The sequence below is a fragment of the Tupaia chinensis genome, unplaced genomic scaffold, assembly GCF_000334495.1.
Source record: "Tupaia chinensis unplaced genomic scaffold, TupChi_1.0 Scaffold143986_1, whole genome shotgun sequence".
NCBI classification, from domain to species: domain Eukaryota; kingdom Metazoa; phylum Chordata; class Mammalia; order Scandentia; family Tupaiidae; genus Tupaia; species Tupaia belangeri.
Genome location: NW_006203837.1, coordinates 228,876 through 248,640, shown reverse-complemented (window position 1 = coordinate 248,640; position 19,765 = coordinate 228,876). Strand labels below are relative to the sequence as shown.

Sequence of the window (19,765 nt, the reverse complement as noted above, 5' to 3'; positions counted from 1 at the left end):
CCTGGATTGTCAACTTAAAGAAGTATGAATTAGCGGGAACCAGCAGTTAGCGTAATGGCTATGTTGCTGGACTCCCACGTAGTCGACCGCGGTTTGCGTCCCGGACCCGGTGGCTTAAAACTCACGCCGGGCGCGTGTGCGTGCGTGCCCAAGATCCCGAGAGGAGAATGGAGGAGAAGGGATTGCGGTGTGACCATCCCCTCTCAGGGATGATTTCTCGCTTTCTGTCTCTATGTCTCTCTCTGTCTGGCGAGCGCACGCGCCCTATAGCAAAAACCTCTCCAAAAAAAAAAGAAGTATGAATTAGCTATAAGTGAGCACCTGGAAAGCACAATATGTAAGAATAGGAGAGGAAACTTCTGACTTAACTTCCCAAGCTCCATTTCTGCATGCAGAATGAGGTATGAATGTGGCAGCCAGGACAATTCTGTTCTTGTCTAAGTAGCTAAAAGAGAGATAAGAGCTCCTAAGCTAATTTGAAGGTTATTTTTCCTTGTTTCACTTTACTTAGACTCACTGCATGTATGTTTACACATGTAAGAATAGATCATTGTAAGTAAAAATATGTACCCATGTGTCATAAGTACCTGTTCCACAAAATTTTGCTGCTAGTTGCTAATCACATAAAACAAATATTCTAATGATTCCTAACAGGTATGCAATAAAATGACAATGTATTTTCCAAATCTCTCATGATGTCTGAATTTCTCATGACTTCTCTTTATGGACTTTTAAGTATGGTTATTCTTTATTCTTTGTTTCTTTTCTTCTTAGCTCTTTTTTCTAGCAATGTCACTAATAATTTCTATCACATTCCGATTAGGAATTTATCCCCCAACAATCACCCTCCTCCATAATAACACTGTTTAAAAAAATGTTGGGATATAATCAACACATTAAAAACTCACCATTTAAAGTGTACAATTTAATAATTTCAAGTATATTTACTGAGCTTTGCAATTATGAACTTGATATAATGGTAAAACATTTTATCACAGCAGAAAGCTCGTATTCACCGTGTTTATCTCCACCTCTCCCACAGGCCCAGGCAACAAGCCTGCCTCTATAGATTTGTCTCTCTTTTTTTTTTTTTTTTGACATTTTACACGAATCAAATCATGTAGTATGTACTCTTTTTGACCGACTCTTTTCATGTAGTGTAATGTTATAGATATCCATCTATGTTGTAGCATGTACCAGTATTATTATTGCTGAATTAAATTTCACTGTATTCATAGTACTTTTTAAAAACAAGTATTGAATGTAATAAAAAATCAAGGATAACACCTGTGTATGTCATATTATAGTACTTTGTTATGAGCAATGTTTTGTTTTTTAAATCATTTCATTTCAGGGGCCAGATGCAGTGATAATTCAACTGGGAGTGTTGGTTATATCAAATACTGTTTTGATTTAGAGAAGAGCTATGCAACAGATGAAATTGTGGTTTAGGCAAATAACATTCTCTCATTTTTATTTTGCAGAGTGACAAGTGATGGAGACAGAGAACCACACAGTGGTAACAGAATTCATTCTCCTTGGTCTCACCCAGTCTCAAGATGCTCAATTCTTAGTCTTTGTGTTAGTCTTAATTTTCTACCTCATCATCCTCCCTGGAAATGTTCTTATCATTCTCACCATCAGATCAGACCCTGGACTCACAGCACCCCTCTATTTCTTCCTGGGCAATCTGGCCTTCTTGGATGCCTCCTACTCCTTCATTGTGGCTCCCAGGATGCTGGTGGACTTCCTCTCTGAGAAGAAGGTAATCTCCTACAGAGGTTGCATCACTCAGCTCTTTTTCTTGCACTTTCTTGGAGCTGGGGAGATGTTCCTTCTGGTGGTGATGGCCTTTGACCGCTACATCGCCATCTGCCGGCCTTTACACTATTCAACTGTCATGAACCCTAGAGCCTGCTATGCATTAGTGTTGGCTCTGTGGCTTGGGGGCTTTGCTCATTCCATTGTACAAGTAGCTCTTATCCTGCACTTGCCTTTCTGTGGCCCAAACCAGCTAGATAACTTCTTTTGTGACGTCCCACAGGTCATCAAGCTGGCCTGCACTGACACTTTTGTGGTGGAGCTTCTGATGGTTTTCAACAGTGGCCTGCTCACCCTCCTCTGTTTCCTGGGGCTCCTGGCCTCCTACGCAGTCATTCTCTGCCGCATAAAGGGGCACGCCTCTGAAGGGAAAAGCAAGGCTGTCTCCACATGCACCACGCACATTATCATTGTGTTCCTCATGTTTGGACCTGCGATTTTCATCTACACTCGTCCCTTTCATGCTTTCCCTGCTGACAAGGTGGTTTCTCTCTTCCATACAGTCATCTTTCCTTTGATGAACCCTGTGATTTATACACTTCGCAACCAGGAAGTGAAAACTTCCATGAGAAGGTTGTTAAATCAGCACATGCTTTGCTAAATGAAAGGAGAAAATCCAGTTTGAATAAATTATATCACTTCATTATTAATGCACTGAATCAGTCAGTCACTCAGCAAATATTATATTCATTAAGCACATTCAATTCTCAGGCACTATTGTAGGCATGTGAATGAGAGAGATAAGATTACACGTCATAGAGTTACATTCAAGTGCATTAAGATGGACTGAACTATTTCTTTTTTATGAAAATACTTAATATCAGAAAGAGATAGTATTCTGAAGCAAGTCAAAATAATGTTATGCTAGAAATGTACTGAAGGGGGAGGTGGTAATTATCTTAAGTTCAGCTGATACCAAGATAATTTGAAAGAAAAAAATCAGGTAATTGTCTAGGACAACATTCCAAACAGAAAGGATAACACCTACGAGGACCCAAATATATAACAAGCTTGGAACACTGGAAAACCATCAGAACAACAGAGTAGTTGCAATGCAGTTAATGAGTTTGTAAGTGGCAGAAATTGAAGTTGGATAGGTTGGTAGGGACAAAATCTGTAGGTATTTTAGTTTATGTTAAAAAGTTCAGTTTGTTAAAATTTCTTTTTTATTATATTTTTTAAATTTTTATTTCAAGTTCTTTTATACATTCAATCACATTATTTAGCTTGCAAAGTGAATATTTCAACATGTGTACATTTCTCCCCAGTCCAGTTGATAATATTATAAAGTTATCTTCAACAGATAGTACCCCATTTCTTTGTTCCATTAATGCTATAACTCTCTATTTTTCTCCTTAATGTCTTTCCTCAGACTCTACTCCTTCGCCCATCCTCTTCCCACCCTATATCTGGTATTCACAACCATTTACTGTGTTTCTATATCCTTTAGTCATTCAGTTTCAGTCAAATGTCAACACTCGGTATATATTAAGTGGAGACATACAATGTCTCCCCTTCATAGCCTGATTTGCCTCACTCAGCAATAAATCTTCCATATTAATCCACTTTCTATTAAAAGCCAGGGTCTCATTTTTGTTTTTGTTTTTTGTTTGTTTGTTTGTTTGTTTTCTTTTATGGCTGAGTAGTACTCCATGGAGTATATGTGCCACAATTTTTCAATCCAATAATCTGTTCTTGGGCATTTGGGTTGGTTCCATGTCTTAGCAATTGTGAATAATGTTGCAATAAATATTGATGTGCAAGCACTTTTCTGATTAAGAATTCTTCTGTCCTTTGGGTAGATACCAAGAAGTGAGATTGCTGGATCATACGGTAGTTCTATTTGTAGGTTTTTGAGGAATCTCCAAATTGTTCACAGTGGCTGGACCAATTTACATTCCCACCAGCAGTGTAAGAGAGTTCCCTTTTCACCACACCCCTGCCAGCACTTAACATTTCTTGTATTTTAATCTTAGTCATTCTGACTGGGGTTAGGTGGTATCTCATTGTTGTTTTGATCTGCATTTTCCTTACAATGAGGAATGTTGAGCATTTTTTTATATTCATTTGACTATTCATATGTCATCCATAGAGAGTGGGTTTTTCAACTCATCCTCCCATCTTTTAATAAGATTGATGATCTTTTGTTGGGACAGCTGCTTGAGTTCCTTGTACATTCTGGTTATCAGTCCCTTATCTGCTGCATAGTTTACAAAAATATTTTCCCATTCTTAGGGCTGTGAGTCAAACTAATTACTGTGTTTTTTCCATTCAAAAACTTTTTAGTCCAATGTAAAATTTCTAAAAGAGACTATTTAAAGACAATTCTAAGACATGGAACCAAACCACATGTCCCTGTACGGATGAATGGATTGAAAAACTGTGGCACATATACTCTATGGAATACTATTCAGCCATAAAAACCAACAAAACCCTGGCTTTTGACAGAAAGTGGAAGAATATGGAAGATTTACTGCTGGATTAAGCAAGCCAGGTTATGAAGGAGAGACATTGTATGTCCCCACTTAATATATACCAAGTGTCTGCACTCTATGATTGAAACTGATTGACGTAAAGTTGTACAAACACAAGAGATAGGGGTGAATGCCAGATGTGGAGTGTGTGGAGGAGTGGGGCCTAAGGAAGAACATTTGGAGGAGGGATACAGAGGCAGAGCATTGACGGGATGGGGAGGTGTGGCGTTATCAGTTGAAGATATTTTGATCAACTGGACTGGGGAGAGACGTTCACATATTGAAATGTTCACTTTGTAAGCTAAATAATGTGATTGAATGTATATTAAAAAATAAATTTAAAAAAAATGACATTCCGGGAACAGCAGTTAGCATAATGGCTATGTTGCGGGACGTCCATGTAGTCGACCACGGTTCGCGTCCCAGACCCGGTGGCTTAAAAACTCACACTGGGCACGTGTGTGTGCGTGCCCAAGATCCCAAGAGGAGAATGGAGGAGAAGGGATTGCGGCATGGCCATCCCCCCTGGGAGGTGATTTTTCACTTTCTGTCTCTCTGTCTATCTGGCGAGCACACGCGCCCTATAGCAAAATCCTCTCAAAAAAAAAAAAAAAAAAAGACATTACACAGAAGAGTAGCTATTGTTTGCTATTTGTTTCGAGGCAAGAGTTCCAATATTTTGTCGGCTATCTAACTAAACACAACTCTACTAAAAGCTGCTTGCAAACAGAAGGTATTTACTAACTGACCACTATTCCACTTTTGTAAATTGCCTGCTTTAACAGATTGCCAGTCTCTATAAGAACTACTGAAGGTTACTAGTTGTTTTACAACTTTTCTGGATTCCTTTGTCTGCAACATCCATAAACTCTGACTATATAACTCCTGGAACTTCCCCAAGTTGGAGCCCAGACTTTGGAGTACAAGCTCCTCTGGGTCTGCCAGTGTAAAAAACCTGAGTTCTCCTACTCTCTGAGTGGTGCTTTGTGGAGAATGGCAATTCTGAACAAACATGGTGACCTTCAGACACATGCAGAAACATGGTTCCATGAGCTTCATTTGCATAGGAATAAAACCATTTGCATGTGAATATGCTAACTCCCTGATAATGCAAACAGTATCTGTCTAAGGAAGTGACATGTATTACTCCAATTTCACCCCAACAGATCAAAGAACCCACGTGGCTCTAGTCATTTTTACATCATCAGCTGATTAACATCCAAAACAACTGACTTTGTATCCTATTTCCTCTTCCCTCATTTTCTCCTCTATAAAATAATAACCCTGAGGCTGGTTCAGGGTCATTGCTTTCTCCAACAAAGAAGTCAGGCCCATTCGATCTTCACTTTTCTATACTTGTATGTCTTTGTGTGTTTATTTTTATGTTTATTCTAATCTACATCCCCCATACACAGAAAAACATGTCCTGCCAAGCAGATCCTGGCAAAGTGGCACCTCAACCTGTGGCCCGAGTATAGAGGATCTACAAAAGGTCAGGTGAGTGGACATTCTTTGAGGTAAGTGGGAGATAATTAAGTAAGTAAGAAACCTATAGAGTAAAATAAAAAATGGAGTAAAAGATAACAAAGTAGAATTAGGAGAGAACAGAGTAATATTAGGAGATAATAGAGCATGTGAAGGAGATTTTATTAGTGTGGACATAAAATATGAGGACATGGTTGTCTAAAGATAGAGATATGTATGTCCAAATGTTGCTTTATATGTTAAAAGCTAGGTCAATAAAATTAGTATCAAGTAATTATATCAGTTTCTGAATTTTGTGCAGGAAACATGCCCTTGGTTCCCAGAGCAAAGGATAGTTTATGAGAAGACCTGGAACAAAGTTGGAGAACAGATCATGGAATGATATACAACAGAGGGTCCTAGCAGGATATTCATTTTTGCCTCCTCCCTGTAGAATTTTATTAAGGAGTGCTTGAGACAAAACCCTCTGGAAGAACCCAAAGTTGACTTAGTAACTCAACTTAAAAAACATCCTGGGAGAGAATACATCCCTCCTACCTAAGAAATCAGACTCTGTAACTAAAGACAAGAACAAAGATAGAGAGGTAAGACCTAGTAATAAAAAAGACTAGCGCCATGTGGTTTCTCTGATCTTTTGGGGTGAAATCTGACTAACACATGTAGCTTCCAGACAGATAGTGCTTTGCAGAATCTGGCAGTTAGCATATCTGCATGCAAATGCTTTCATTGCTATGCAAATGAAGTTTACAGAACCCAGTTCTGCATGTGTCTGAAGGTTACCATGTATGTTCAGAATATTCACTCTCCACAGTGCTTGGTTTCTCAACAGTAGCACATGAAAGGGATTACAAGTGTACAATTGCAGTAATTGATAAGAATGCCTTTTAGCTATCACCTCCAAGTGTTAGTGCCCCCTGAAATGAACTTGTTTCTAAGGAATACCAGAACTGCAGAGTGCAAGACAATTGCATCAAGGGAGGTGAACAGATCTCCTGGATCCTAGAGGGAAATTGTGCCACTAAGCAAGAACATTTGGACAATGACACAGTGACTGTCTGGAGCACTTGACACTGGTGCTCACAGACATAGCAATGTGTCTGCTGTGACCTGCTCTGTGTCCCATTCAGCCAAAGTTAAAGCATCAAAAGTATTCTATATTCTATGTATTATCCTTCCTATTGTCATGGTCCAGAGTAAGACCCAGAAGACATTATCTTAAGAAAAAAGGAAGTTTTATTGAGAGAAAGAGTACCCAGGGATCTGAACCTGGGGTGCCTCAACCCACCTCCCTAGAGGGAGGGAGTTTCTTTTATAATCCAGCTATTTTGGGAGACTGTATGCATGACTGATTTGCAGGAGAATTAGGCTCAGTGGGATAAGCATACATGAAACATCTGGTGAGTCTTTGTGATCCATGTCTAGGAATTTAGACTTCCCAGTACTCACTTTTGGCTTTTATCTGCTACTTTCTGGGTCAGTGTGACCTTACAGTAGTAGTGTCTGGAGTGGGGGCTCTTGCCAAGACCAATTATGCAGAAGTTTGGCCTTGGTTCCTTGTCAGACCTTAAGTAATACCAAATGGTACTCAGAAGTTTTTTTGTATGGCATCTTACACCTATTATTATTTTGCTCATTATGGGATCCATGAAGATTTCTTTTCTGAAAACCAGTGGCTGCAGGATATGTAAACTGAAAAAAAAAAAAAAAAGAAAAAAGAAAAAACAGAAGAGATTCCAGTTTCAGAGGAGAATGAAATACAACCTTACACCAGCTACACATAGAAGAATAGTCCACTCTATGATATCACAAATGAGGTGTAAATGTCTCCAGATGTTACAGAGTAAAGTTGATGGAATGAGTCTCCCTACTTGATAAGGTTATTAAAATTTAGCATCAAGATAAGTAAATGAAGATATAGAACAATTACTGTTTTGATTTTATAGAAGACCTATTCTGAAAATTAGTTCTTCACAGATTTTTAGAAGACAAAGCCAACCTAATGGCTTTGCACTCTTTTTCCTTTAAATATTTATTTATTTATTTAATTTTATTTGTTATTATTTTTAATTTGATCTATAGGGAATGTGCACTCACCAAAGAGACGGAGAGACAGAAAGCAAGAAATCACCCCCTGGGAGATGTTCATGCCACAATCCCTTCGCTTTCATTCTCTTCTTGGGATTTTGGGCACACATACACATGTGCCCAGCATGAATTTTAAGCTACCAGATCTCAGATTCGAACCATAGTTAACTTCATGGGAGTCCAGCAAAGTAACCATTATGCCATCTACTGGTCCAGAAAACCCAATATTTTCAAGAAATAACTATGAAGAAGGAACAATCAACAGTTTCTTGTGTATCCTTCCAAAAATCTATTATTTGCCTATAACATATGTATGTGACTATATTGCACATGTGCATTTATATGTCTATTTGCATATGCATACCCATATCATTGTCAAGACACAAATTAGAGCATCTTGTAATTTGATTTTATACCTATAAAAAGCTAACAATATAAAAATGACTTGGAGAACTTTTCATATCAATACAAGCAGACTATTTCATTCTATTTTAGTGTCTACATAAAATTTTACTCTATGGTTATGTCATAATTTTATTAGCCACAGTCCTAGCATGGACATATAGATTGTTTTGAATTGTGTTTGTTTGTCTTGCAGTTATACATAATATCACATAGAATGTTTCTTGTGGATATAGTACATTATATTTGTTAGGATATATCTGTAGGACAATTTCCATGAGTGGAATTGACTGCCAAATGGTTTGTGCATTTTTCTTGATAAATGTTAAAATGTATCACCTTTTGGTTTATTCTCTAGTGTTTTTGTTAATATTTACAGGACTTCTGCCTCCCCTGTCCCAACCTCACTTTTATAATCAATCAATTACCGAATATATAAGATTATAGTAAGTCTTGAGACCGGCAGGTGGTGTGGTGGTTAAGGGCACTGGACTCCCACGTAGCCAGCCATAGTTGAGTCCTAGACCCAATGACTTCATTTCTCATTTTCTCTCCTCTCTCTCTCTCTCTCTCTCTCTATCTCTCTCTCTCTCTCTCCCTCTCTGGTCAAAATTTAAAATAAATAAATAAAGTAAAATAAAATAATTATTTTTAAAAGATTATAGTAAGAATTATACTACTTAGTAAAACTGGATTTATATTTTTCTGTCAAATTTATGATGGGGGGACACATATTGCTATTCATAAATGAGGATGTTAGATTTTTCTGAACTCACCATATCTATACAGAAGTACTGATATCTAATGCCTAGCAGTTTTGCATGTGTGATAAATTATAAATGCTGATTTTTATGCCATACATTCTGTTGTGATGTATTTGTCAAATAAACACTTTTATTAACTATATGAGCAGCTAAATACGCATTATGGAGAACATAGAGTATCTATAAAATACAGCCTTTAACCTAAGAGATTGGCCATGGGATGACATGATCCTCTCTATTTTTTTCATGGAGTGAAATATTGGTATATATATATATATATATATATATAATTTAATGTATAAAATATTTTTAAATAATTTATTTTTTAAAAAACTCTATTTTTTTTTAGTAATGTCACTATGAATATTAAAAACAAACAGATTTGGGACCAGTAGATGGCATACGGGTTATGTCACTGAACTCCCATGTAGTCAACCACAGTTTAAGTCCTGGACATGGAAGCTTAAAGCTCACACTAGGCATATGTGCATTCATGCCCAAAATCCCAAGAGGGAAATGGTGTAAAAGAGATTACAATATGGCTCGTCACTGTCCCTATCTGTATGCTGGGTGGCTACAGGGCTCTACTTTCTGCCTGGAACCCTGGAGGAAGGGAAAGGGAGTGGCAGAGAGGACAGAGGAAAAAGTAATTCTGTGCTATCTATTCATGATCTATTTATTTATTTATTTATTTATTATTGAGATGTGAGCTTCCCCCATGGGGAGTGATTTTCACTTTCCCTCTCTCTGTCTCTCTCCTATGAGTGCACATGTCTTATGGTAAAAATCTAAAAAAAATTAAAATTATAAAAACAGATTTGAAACTTTATTTTAAAACCAGTATTGCTTTTGCTAGAAAAAAAATTGGAACATTATAAAGATACATAATAATTAAATATAAATTTAAAAAGTGAAAAGAATAAAATAAATTTTAAAAAACTTTTATAGTCCCTGGACTCCCATGCAGTCAACTGTAGTTAGAGCCAGAACTGGTGACTTTAACTCACACCAGGCACGTGTGTGTGTGTATTCCCAAGATCCCAAGAAGAGAATGGAGGAGAAGGGTTGTGGTGTGGCCATCCCCCTAGGGGGCAATTTCTCATTTTCTGTCTCTCTGTCTCTCTTTGTCTTTTTGGTGAGCACAAGCACCCTACAGCAAAAACCTCTAAAACAAATAAACAAAACCCTTGTATAGCTAAATTTTTTTAAACTAAACATTTTCAAGTATTTAATAAACAAGTAGAAAAGTTAAATGTGTAAACATGAGAAATTAAACCATGAAAATACAGTTATTTCTCACTGTCCATGGATTCCATACTTGCAATGTGTTACCAATTTGGTATGTGAAAAATAATGTCTCATTTACTGTAATGTCACAAAGTCCATTTTAAGAATCCCTATTGCTTTTTTAATGCCAGTCTCTGAGGAATCAAATAACAACCAAATGAGATTTCTCCTTTATGACTCCTATCAAGGGATACATTTATATGTTCTGAAATACAGGGAAGAAAACTTAGAAATCATTGGATGATGAAGATTGAGCCTCCAGAATTTCATAATTGTGTTATGGTCAAAGTCCAAGGGCAAACTGGTAGGTTATACAATTCTCATATATGCATAGGTGACTCTAACTACATACTACATATATAATACTATTTGCATTTATAGTATTAAATATGTCCTTAAATGATAAAATTTAAATGTCAAAATCAGAACTGAAAGGAGGAACCAAAAGGGAAGGGAAGGTAAAGTGAAATTAATGTGATTCTGTTAAAAATCAGAGAGCAACTATGAAGATCAATATGTCAGTATGTATTGGGAATTAGACAATAATCCAGTACCCTAGATCAAGTAGGTCATTCTTAAATAAGAGGGATCTAGATGTATTAAGCTTTTCAACTAAATAGATTAAATTATTTTACTCTTTTAATAATTATGTAATATACAGAAATTAACTTAGTTTTAGAAATAAAATTCTTTATAAAAGAGATAAATAAGAGAGAAGGTATAAAATACCTAAACCATGACTTGCAAAATCAGTATGTTACCACTCATAAAATATTAATGCTATCATTACACTTATGAAGAATTACAAAAAATAATGTATAATAAATTTAAATTTCCCTATGACAACAGTCTAAAACTGGATAATATTTAAATACTCATTAAGCTGTAAAAATATGAGAGAAGTAGTCTTATCTCAGATTCTAACTTTGTCAGGTTCATGTGCAAATGCAAATGAGCTTATCTGCATACTTCACAGAAAAACAGATGGCCCAAACATTATACCTAAGATAGAATGATTGTCTTACTATAAAAATATGAGGCACAATGAAGGAATAAAGATTAAAGCTGTCAATGAGAACTATCAAAGATTTCCACTTTCAAATGCTGTATTTTGTAAAAGAAAGAAATTTCTGATATTCTGAATGATAGTTTCAGTCATAATGATTAGAGTATTGGTCACTTAAAATAAAATATTTGTCTTAATAATAGCAACCATGAATTGAAAAGTGCATATGATTGGATGTTCATTACACTAGCTAGAGACACTGTATTTTAAACATTTAAGAATGTGATTCAAATTTAAATGTACAAAAAATATCACATATATCCGATTTTGTTCCTTGATAACTTACATTATGTCTTAGTTTAGCCTCTGATAGACAAACAAATAATTGCCCTGGAAATGAGCAACAAGCCTAGATAAGACTTGGGGAATAGAGTAGACGTCAGCTAAACAGGAGAGGCAGTGACCAAAAAAATATTAAAAGTTAAATGAATCTTGGATAATATCACTGTGAATAACCTGGATTCAGATAGGACAAGTATCTAACCACAGATGGTATAGTACTCAAACAACACTATAGCATACTCCTTCTTTGCATTTCTTTTAGGTTAGGTTAGCAAAGTTTAATGCTTTACCTCTCTCCTTTCACCACTTTAAGAGAGAAAAGTTGAACAAGACTTAAGTGGTCAACTGCACTACAGTCTAGTATTAATAACAGCAACTACTGCATGTGAATACATATATATTAAGCAAGAATATTAGATACAAATGGTTTTTTAATATAATTTTATAACAATGACTTAAAAATGGACAGACAGCATATTTTGTCAGCTACACAAACTGAATTAGGCGATATGTGAGATGTGCTCCTGTCATTGTGAGAATCTAGATCATTCAGGGCTGAAAACTGAGTACTTCCTCAGTAACTCAGTTTAATCTCATTTAACAAAATAACTAGCTCAATTTTCACCTTTATATCAACAACATAGGCATGTTCTCTTACACATTTATTTTAAGGGAGCATACTTTACATTGTATGCTATAAGAAGGTAACACAAAGGTATCAATGTGCTTCCTGAAAGCTGCTTTGATGCTTTTCAAAAGTTTTCGCTGTCACTACAATGAACTAAATGTTCATACAGCATGAACTAAAATTGAAACAGAGAAATAAAGTTCACTCACATATGCTATGATATTTTCTCATTAACCAAGAGACAAATTTAATCTAATTGACTCTATCTGCCACAAATTTCTACTGTTTTTGTGTCCTGTGAAATACTTTGAACTACATAATTCCAAGGAACATACACAAAGTTGTCACCTCCCCAAGTTTGGCTCTCTAAATAATTAAAACCAGCAGGTGGCATTATAGGTGAGTGCTAGACTCCCACATAGCTGACTATGGTTCAAGACACTAGAGACTGTGAGGAGGGTGGGAAGGGAGGGAGGGAAAAGTGGAAGAAAAGCAATCATGATGAAAAAAGAAATAAAACATTTAACAAACAGAAAAATGGAAAATTATCTGTTGATGATGATATATATGGTCATAGCTTTGATCTAATATACAGTGTATTCATCCTGGGAATAAATATTTATTTTTATATGTTGCAATGATGTGATTTTGAATGTAAAAATAAATATAATTTAAAAAAATCACTTAAAAAAAAACAAATAAATGAGAGAAAATAAATTTGTAAGTTCTTAACCTGCAAAACAATAGGTCATAAAAATAAATGATACATTAAAATAGTTTTTAAAATAAAAATAATAACTAAGATATTCAATTAAGGATTGAGTTCACTGTCTTATCAGTTAACTCAATGCTCGTCCCCATAATTTCTGTTTATTTTCTCTTTTAGACATCTGAAAAAAATTATGTGATCACCCAATGGGTATCCTAAACGGCAATGCAAGTGTTTCTGAGTTCATCCTGCTGGGAATTTCCAGTTCTCAAGAAATTCAAGTTTTATTTTTTGTAATCTTCTTTCTTGTCTATGTAGCCATCATAGTGGGAAACCTCCTCATTGTGATATCTGTGATTTTTAATAACCATCTTCATTCCCCCATGTATTTCCTTCTGGCCAATTTATCATTTTTTGATTTATGCCTTTCTTCTGCGGCAACCCCCAAAGTGATCTCAGACTTTCTTAGAAAACGCAAGACCATCTCCTTGGGGGGCTGCATGCTCCAGATGTTTTTCATGCACTTCTTCGGGGGTGGTGAGATGTCTCTCCTGATAGCTATGGCTATCGACAGGTATATTGCCATATGCAAACCTTTGCACTACAGGACCATCATGAGTCGCAGGATGCTCGTTGCATTTCTAGTGCTCTCATGGGCCATTGGGCTTATACATAGCACAAGTCAAATGGTTTACACCATAGGTTTACCTTTCTGTGGTCCAAACGTTGTGGACAGCATTTTCTGTGACCTCCCTCTGATCATCAAGCTTGCCTGCACTGAGACCTATATCCTGGAGGTTTTGGTGATTGCAGAGAGTGGGCTCCTGTCCCTGGTCTGCTTCATTCTCTTGCTCATATCCTACATCATCATGTTGGTCACCATCTGGCAGCACTTCTCCAGTGCATCTTCCAAGGCCGTGTCCACACTGTCTGCTCACATCACTGTAGTAACTCTCTTCTTTGGCCCCGCTATCTTCATCTATGCTTTTCCATTCAACAGTTACTCTGTAGATAAGTTTCTTTCTGTGTTTTACTCTATAATTACTCCCTTACTTAACCCAATTATTTACACTTTGAGGAATCAGGAAATGAAGATGGCCATTAAGAGACTGAGCAGCCAAAGTATCGCCTCCTGGATGGCCACTTAGATATTGTTTGGGATCCCTGGTTTGGAACGTGTATCACATGTGTTTGTGGTTTTAGGTATTAAATATTTTTCAAATATTTAACATTAGAATGCTACATAACATCAATTTTATTCACTCCAACTTCCTACAGTTAAGATATTATTATTTAAGATTTTTAATGGAAAATATTCATAACAAACAATGTTTATATGTATACAATTTTATGCATCTTGTCTTAAAATGTTTACAATATGTAAATATAATATTTCTAAAAATTTTATGTCAATTAAGGTTCAAAAGTAGAAAATTTCAGTAAGAGAAGATGGTATTTAATGTAAATTTCTATTTAAAAGGTTTTGTTTTTAACTTAATTGGTATTAAAATATCTCTTAATTGGTATTAAAATATGTTAACCTTATGGAAGTTTTTCAGTGAAATTAGGAATTCAGCTAGGATGTATAGAACATGTTTTTACTCTGTGGCTATAGTACATTTATCATTCTTGAAGAGTATAAAAATATGTTTAGAAATAAACATTTCAAATACAAATAGTTTGGTACACAAATAGTTTTCTTAGTATTTAGAATTTATTTAAATGTTAAAAGTTAAAACCAAGCCCTTGTTACTCTATGTTCTAATACCAAACAACTTGGATTAGTTAATGCTCTTTTAAATGAATTTATTCACTCGGAAACCAATTTTTAAATATATATTCACTAGGTAATACACTCTTTTTGTCTTTTTTTAAAAGTTTTTTCTTTAAGACTTCTGTACTTGATGGAAAAAGACTGAAAGAGAAAAAAAAATTGGAGGAGGATAATTTCCTAGGGGGAATGGCCACACTGCAATCTCTTCTTCATTTTCCTCTCAGGATTTTGGGTATACATGCACATATGCTCAATGTGTATTTCAAGTCTCCAAGTCTAAGACTCCAGCCATGCAGGTGGCCGTGTGGGATCATACAGCTTTGACCTCCAGGTCATCTGCTGGCCCCAAATACAGAGGCCAACCGGTAGATTGTAAATGATAGGGACTTGGTCCTTGCCCTAGAGAGGATAAAAAGAAATGAGACATTGAGGCTAATCATGGCATATTCAGAAGACCACTATAGGGAAAAGACAGCTAATCTAAAGCACTAGGAAAGCTATATAATTAAACATTCAAGAGGAAAAATAGTATGGCAAGGATAAGGGCCAGTCTATTCAAATATTGTGGAATAAGAAAAAACTTGTAGGCACTGAAGGTAGAGCTTTATTACAGAGGTTGATGAAGAAAAGGAAGAAAGAAGAATGCTGATATTTTATATAAGGGAAGACACCAGAACATGAAAACTTCACAAATCCTTTTTCATTGGAAATTCAAACCAGTAACGGGTTTTCTATACCTGAGGGAAGAGATTTAATTTAAATGTTGATATAGCTCAGCCTGCACTATGACTTGATTGTTAAGGTAGCTAAATCTTTTCCTACATGTTTCAAGTCCCAGACCCAGCAACTTGAGAAACATGCTGGGTGCATGTGCATGCGTGCCCAAAGTCCATAAAGGAGGAAGAGATGGAGGAGAAGGAATTGTGACATAACCATTCCCCATAGACCTGCTTTCAAAAACGTTTGACACTGTCCTCTTAAGTGAATAATATACTGTAACAGGGAATACGTAATTGGCTCTTGCAGTTAGGCTGAACTTGTTTAATTATACTAACAGTGAGTTCATTGAAAATTTACAATGAGGTCTTCTAAAGGTAAATACAAAACCTGAAATTATGGAAAAATTCAGTAGGGCATCTCATAAGGTGATATCTTTACCTTATAGAAAATGTGTCTGGAAAAGCAAATGTATGTTCCCTCCCTATTCCTTGTTCAGTATTTTTGCCTTAAATTTAAACTTAGACCCAGTCTATTAAAAAATTAGACTTACTCTGGAAAATTCAGGTGACTTGGTAATCAAGTCAGGGCATCCAATTTGTGTACAAGCTATCTTTCCACTTTAGTTAATAAAGGGTGTATTTCTTACAAGGACCTTCTCAAAGAGTAATGCCGCACTAAATTGTAGCATATATATCCTTAGCAGATAATTTTTTTTTTGAGAAGTTTTTTGCTATAGGGCGTGTGCGCTTGCCAGACAGAGAGAGACAGAGAGACAGAAAGCGAGAAATCACTCCCCTAGGGGGGATGGCCACGCCGTGATCCCTTCTCCTCCATTCTCCTCCTGGGATCTTGGGCATGCATGCACACGCGCCCGGCATGAGTTTAAACCACCAGGTCCGGGACTCGAACCGCAGTCAACTACATGGGAGTCCAGCGACATAGCCATTACGCTAACTGCTGGTCCCCTTAGCAGATAAATTTTTAAGAAGTCAGTATTCAGGACAGCTCTGATTGATTGCTAGTGTCTAGATGTTAGAGTACTAAATTTTCAAAATTAAAAAAAAAAAAAAGAGAGAGAGAAAAAATCCAGGAGACATAAATTGGTGAAGTGGAAAACACAGTGCTCTAGGAGGCTGACCCACATTGGAAGGTTCCAGATTCAAGTACGGAGACTTCCCGAGTGTGCTGAGTGCTATGATGCCGATGATCTGGATCTGGCTAAGGGTGGCCATGGATTGTGGCAAAGGAATCCTGTTGATGGGGCTATTAGTCTGTCTCTCTCTGTCTCTTTCACTCATAGACACAATAAATAAATAAATAAACAAAATCCTGAAGCTCTGTCGGTGGGAATGAGAAATCTACCAGCCATGTCTGCCTTGGATTTTGGAAATATCATTGCCTTTATCATATTCTCACCACCTTTGATTCTTTGTATTCTTTCCAAGATGGTTATAGATACTGGAAAATCATGGAGTGGTAATATAGAAGAATACACTCAGAAATTTTTCTCTATCAAATGAATTCATTTCCAGTCATACAGTTAGTGAGCATTTAAAATTTTGCTTGCTTAAATGCATTATTGTACCATAAAGTTAGATGACAGTCTCCCTCTATGATCTTCCTCTAGTATGGCTGGATCATCACAGTTCTTATAATTACAAAAGACAGTGAAACTATAAATATTCAGAATAACTGATTAATAAACTCCACTGATTTATTGATTACCATTAATGAATAAAGGTCATTCAGAATGATGAAAACTTTTTCTCGGGGTCTGCAGATGGCATAGTAATTACATACCTGGATTTTCACATGGCTGGCTACAGGTTTGAGTCCCAGACCTACTGGCTTGAAACTCACACTGAATGCATGTACATGAGTGCCCAAGATCCTGGCAGGAAAAGGGATTGTGGGATGTCCATAACCCAAGTGGTGATTTCATACTTTCCCTCTTACTATCTCTGTTTCTTTCTCTATCTCTTTGGCGAATCACACATCCTAAGGCAAAACCTCTTAAAAAAAAAAAGGAAAAGAAAAGAAAACGCTCTCTTCCCTCAATCCCATTACATGGTAAAAAGATTTTTTTAATATTAAGATTTGATGAATTATTTATAAATGTATTTATAAACTTTATTCAGTGTAGATACTTTATATTGTAAGTTTACTTGAACAAAAACACTTAATCACCACATTAATTATAATTCATATTCATGATATCAAATTATAATTTCCTCATTCTATCATCTATGACAGGTTTATTTTCTATAAATATGCTCACCCATCACAACCCATACCACATGAATTAGTATTTTCAGAACAAGCACTTTCTAAAAAAAGTTCACATGGTTGATACTTTTGATGAATTCATGATCCACTTAAATCATAAGAGGACAAGCCCTTGCTCTTAACTCTAGGGGAAACCAACTTGTTTATTTTAATGATTCCCTCTGGGGCTTGTATATATATATATATAATTTCCTATCTCTTTTTTAATTTTTTCCTAACCCTCAAATGGATTTCCATGTATCTTTCTGGAGTTTTTTTTAAAAATAACCAATATATATGGAGAATCTCGCTGACGCTACATGTCTTTGAAGAGGTCACTCTTCTGCCAGAACTGGTAGGTTTAAATAGAAGTGGTGACAACATATTATTCTTATCATGTGGGCAACTGCATATGACAATTTAGTTAAGGAGCATCTGGACAAATGTTTATAGTTACAATAAGAGGCAAAAGAATCATTCTGTGACTGATAAATTCTGTATTCATTCCTTATCCTAGGGGTCAGTTTTATAATTCAAGTTGAAAATTTTGGAACATCAACTTGAATCATTTCTACCCATGGGGAACAAAAGGACTGAATGATTTACAGTATGATAACATCATGGAAAAATTGGATTCCTCCATGGCTAAGTTTTGCATCAATGATAAATCACTTAATAAAATTTCAGATTAGGAAAATTGAAGCATTGACTTATTGGTTTTAATATTAATTTAGTCTGTGTTCACTTTCTCATATTGAGTGTTTATTTTTATTTAGAAAATACTTATGGAATGCCATGTGAGATAAATGATTAAAATAAATCAATTATTTTCATTTTTGTTTAATTTAGACATTTATTTTGTTGATTAAACACATAGAAACTTTCAGTCAATAAAATTAATTGCACTACAAGTGTATTCATTTTTTATCATTTTTAAGGCTGTCTCCAGTTCTTTTGTTTAATTTTATTTATTATTTTTTTTTCCATTTTACCAGAGAGAGAAAGAGAGGGAGAGAGAGATAGAGGAAAATTGGGAAAGCAATTTGAACTGTAGTTGGCCAGGTAGGAGTCCAGAGCCTTACCCAAGATGTCACCTGCTGGACCCCCTGATCATTTTCAATCCAAAAACTATTCTCTATTTTTCTAAATCCACAGGCCCTTTTCTACCTACATCTTAGATGTTTTTCCCTACTTTATTAACTCAAGGAATGTATGAGAAAATTCCCTCTTTATTTATAATGTTGAGACCCTTTTTGAAAGGTACAGTGGATTCTTTTAGGTAAGACGATATCTACAGTGGATATTTTTGCAGAATATCTGATTTTTCAAATTTCAAACATTGTCTTGGTGGTCAGTGAACATTACTGTGTCATCTAACCCATAAAGGCTTGACACTTCCATGAAAAGAAAACAAAACAAAAACTCATGATCTATAAAAACCATACAGCCATTATTTTTTTAATTGAAAGCATTCTCAGTTATACATTCCCAGATACATGAACTGTGCTATATAAGGGCTTCTCTGGAAATGTATTTGCTGCTGAATACAGACACACAGTATAAGACAGCTCGTGCTTTCTATCACTAAGCAAGCAACCACAGTCAGGAGGAGTATAGAAAATCTTCATCTTTTAGCCACAGGAAAGGAGCCAAAAGAGCTAGGTTCCCAGTCAGAGACCATTCATCACATTCTCAAGTAGAGTTCTTGCAAGAAGAAACCAAATACTGCCTGACCCAATTTTTTTCAATTATTTTTTTATTTTTTTCTTAGTTCATTGTTATTCATATAATATATACTACTCAAAAATTTTAATTTTTCACATGAGGTTTAAGTGTGACTTTAATTAAGAAAACTTTTTTTCCTCTTATTGTAATGTTTTTAGCTGTATCTGAGTAAAATTTTAAAAAAACCAATCACACAATCTATTTAAAAATAACTATTTATTTACCTTTATTTTTATTATTATTTTTAAAGTTGCTTTAGAACACATGGATTCAAGGGA

General features: G+C 35.6%; 2 protein-coding genes across 2 annotated transcripts; both read left to right on the top strand.

The window, feature by feature from the left end:
- Positions 1-1,495: 1,495 nt before the first annotated feature.
- On the top strand, positions 1,496-2,422 carry LOC102480822 (olfactory receptor 4N5). The gene has a single exon (XM_006165667.1). It carries the CDS (start codon positions 1,496-1,498, stop codon positions 2,420-2,422), a length of 927 nt encoding a protein of 308 aa, XP_006165729.1.
- Positions 2,423-13,209: 10,787 nt separating this feature from the next.
- Positions 13,210-14,151, top strand: LOC102487112 (olfactory receptor 4K13). Its single transcript, XM_006165680.1, has one exon. It carries the CDS (start codon positions 13,210-13,212, stop codon positions 14,149-14,151), a length of 942 nt encoding a protein of 313 aa, XP_006165742.1.
- Positions 14,152-19,765: the final 5,614 nt, after the last annotated feature.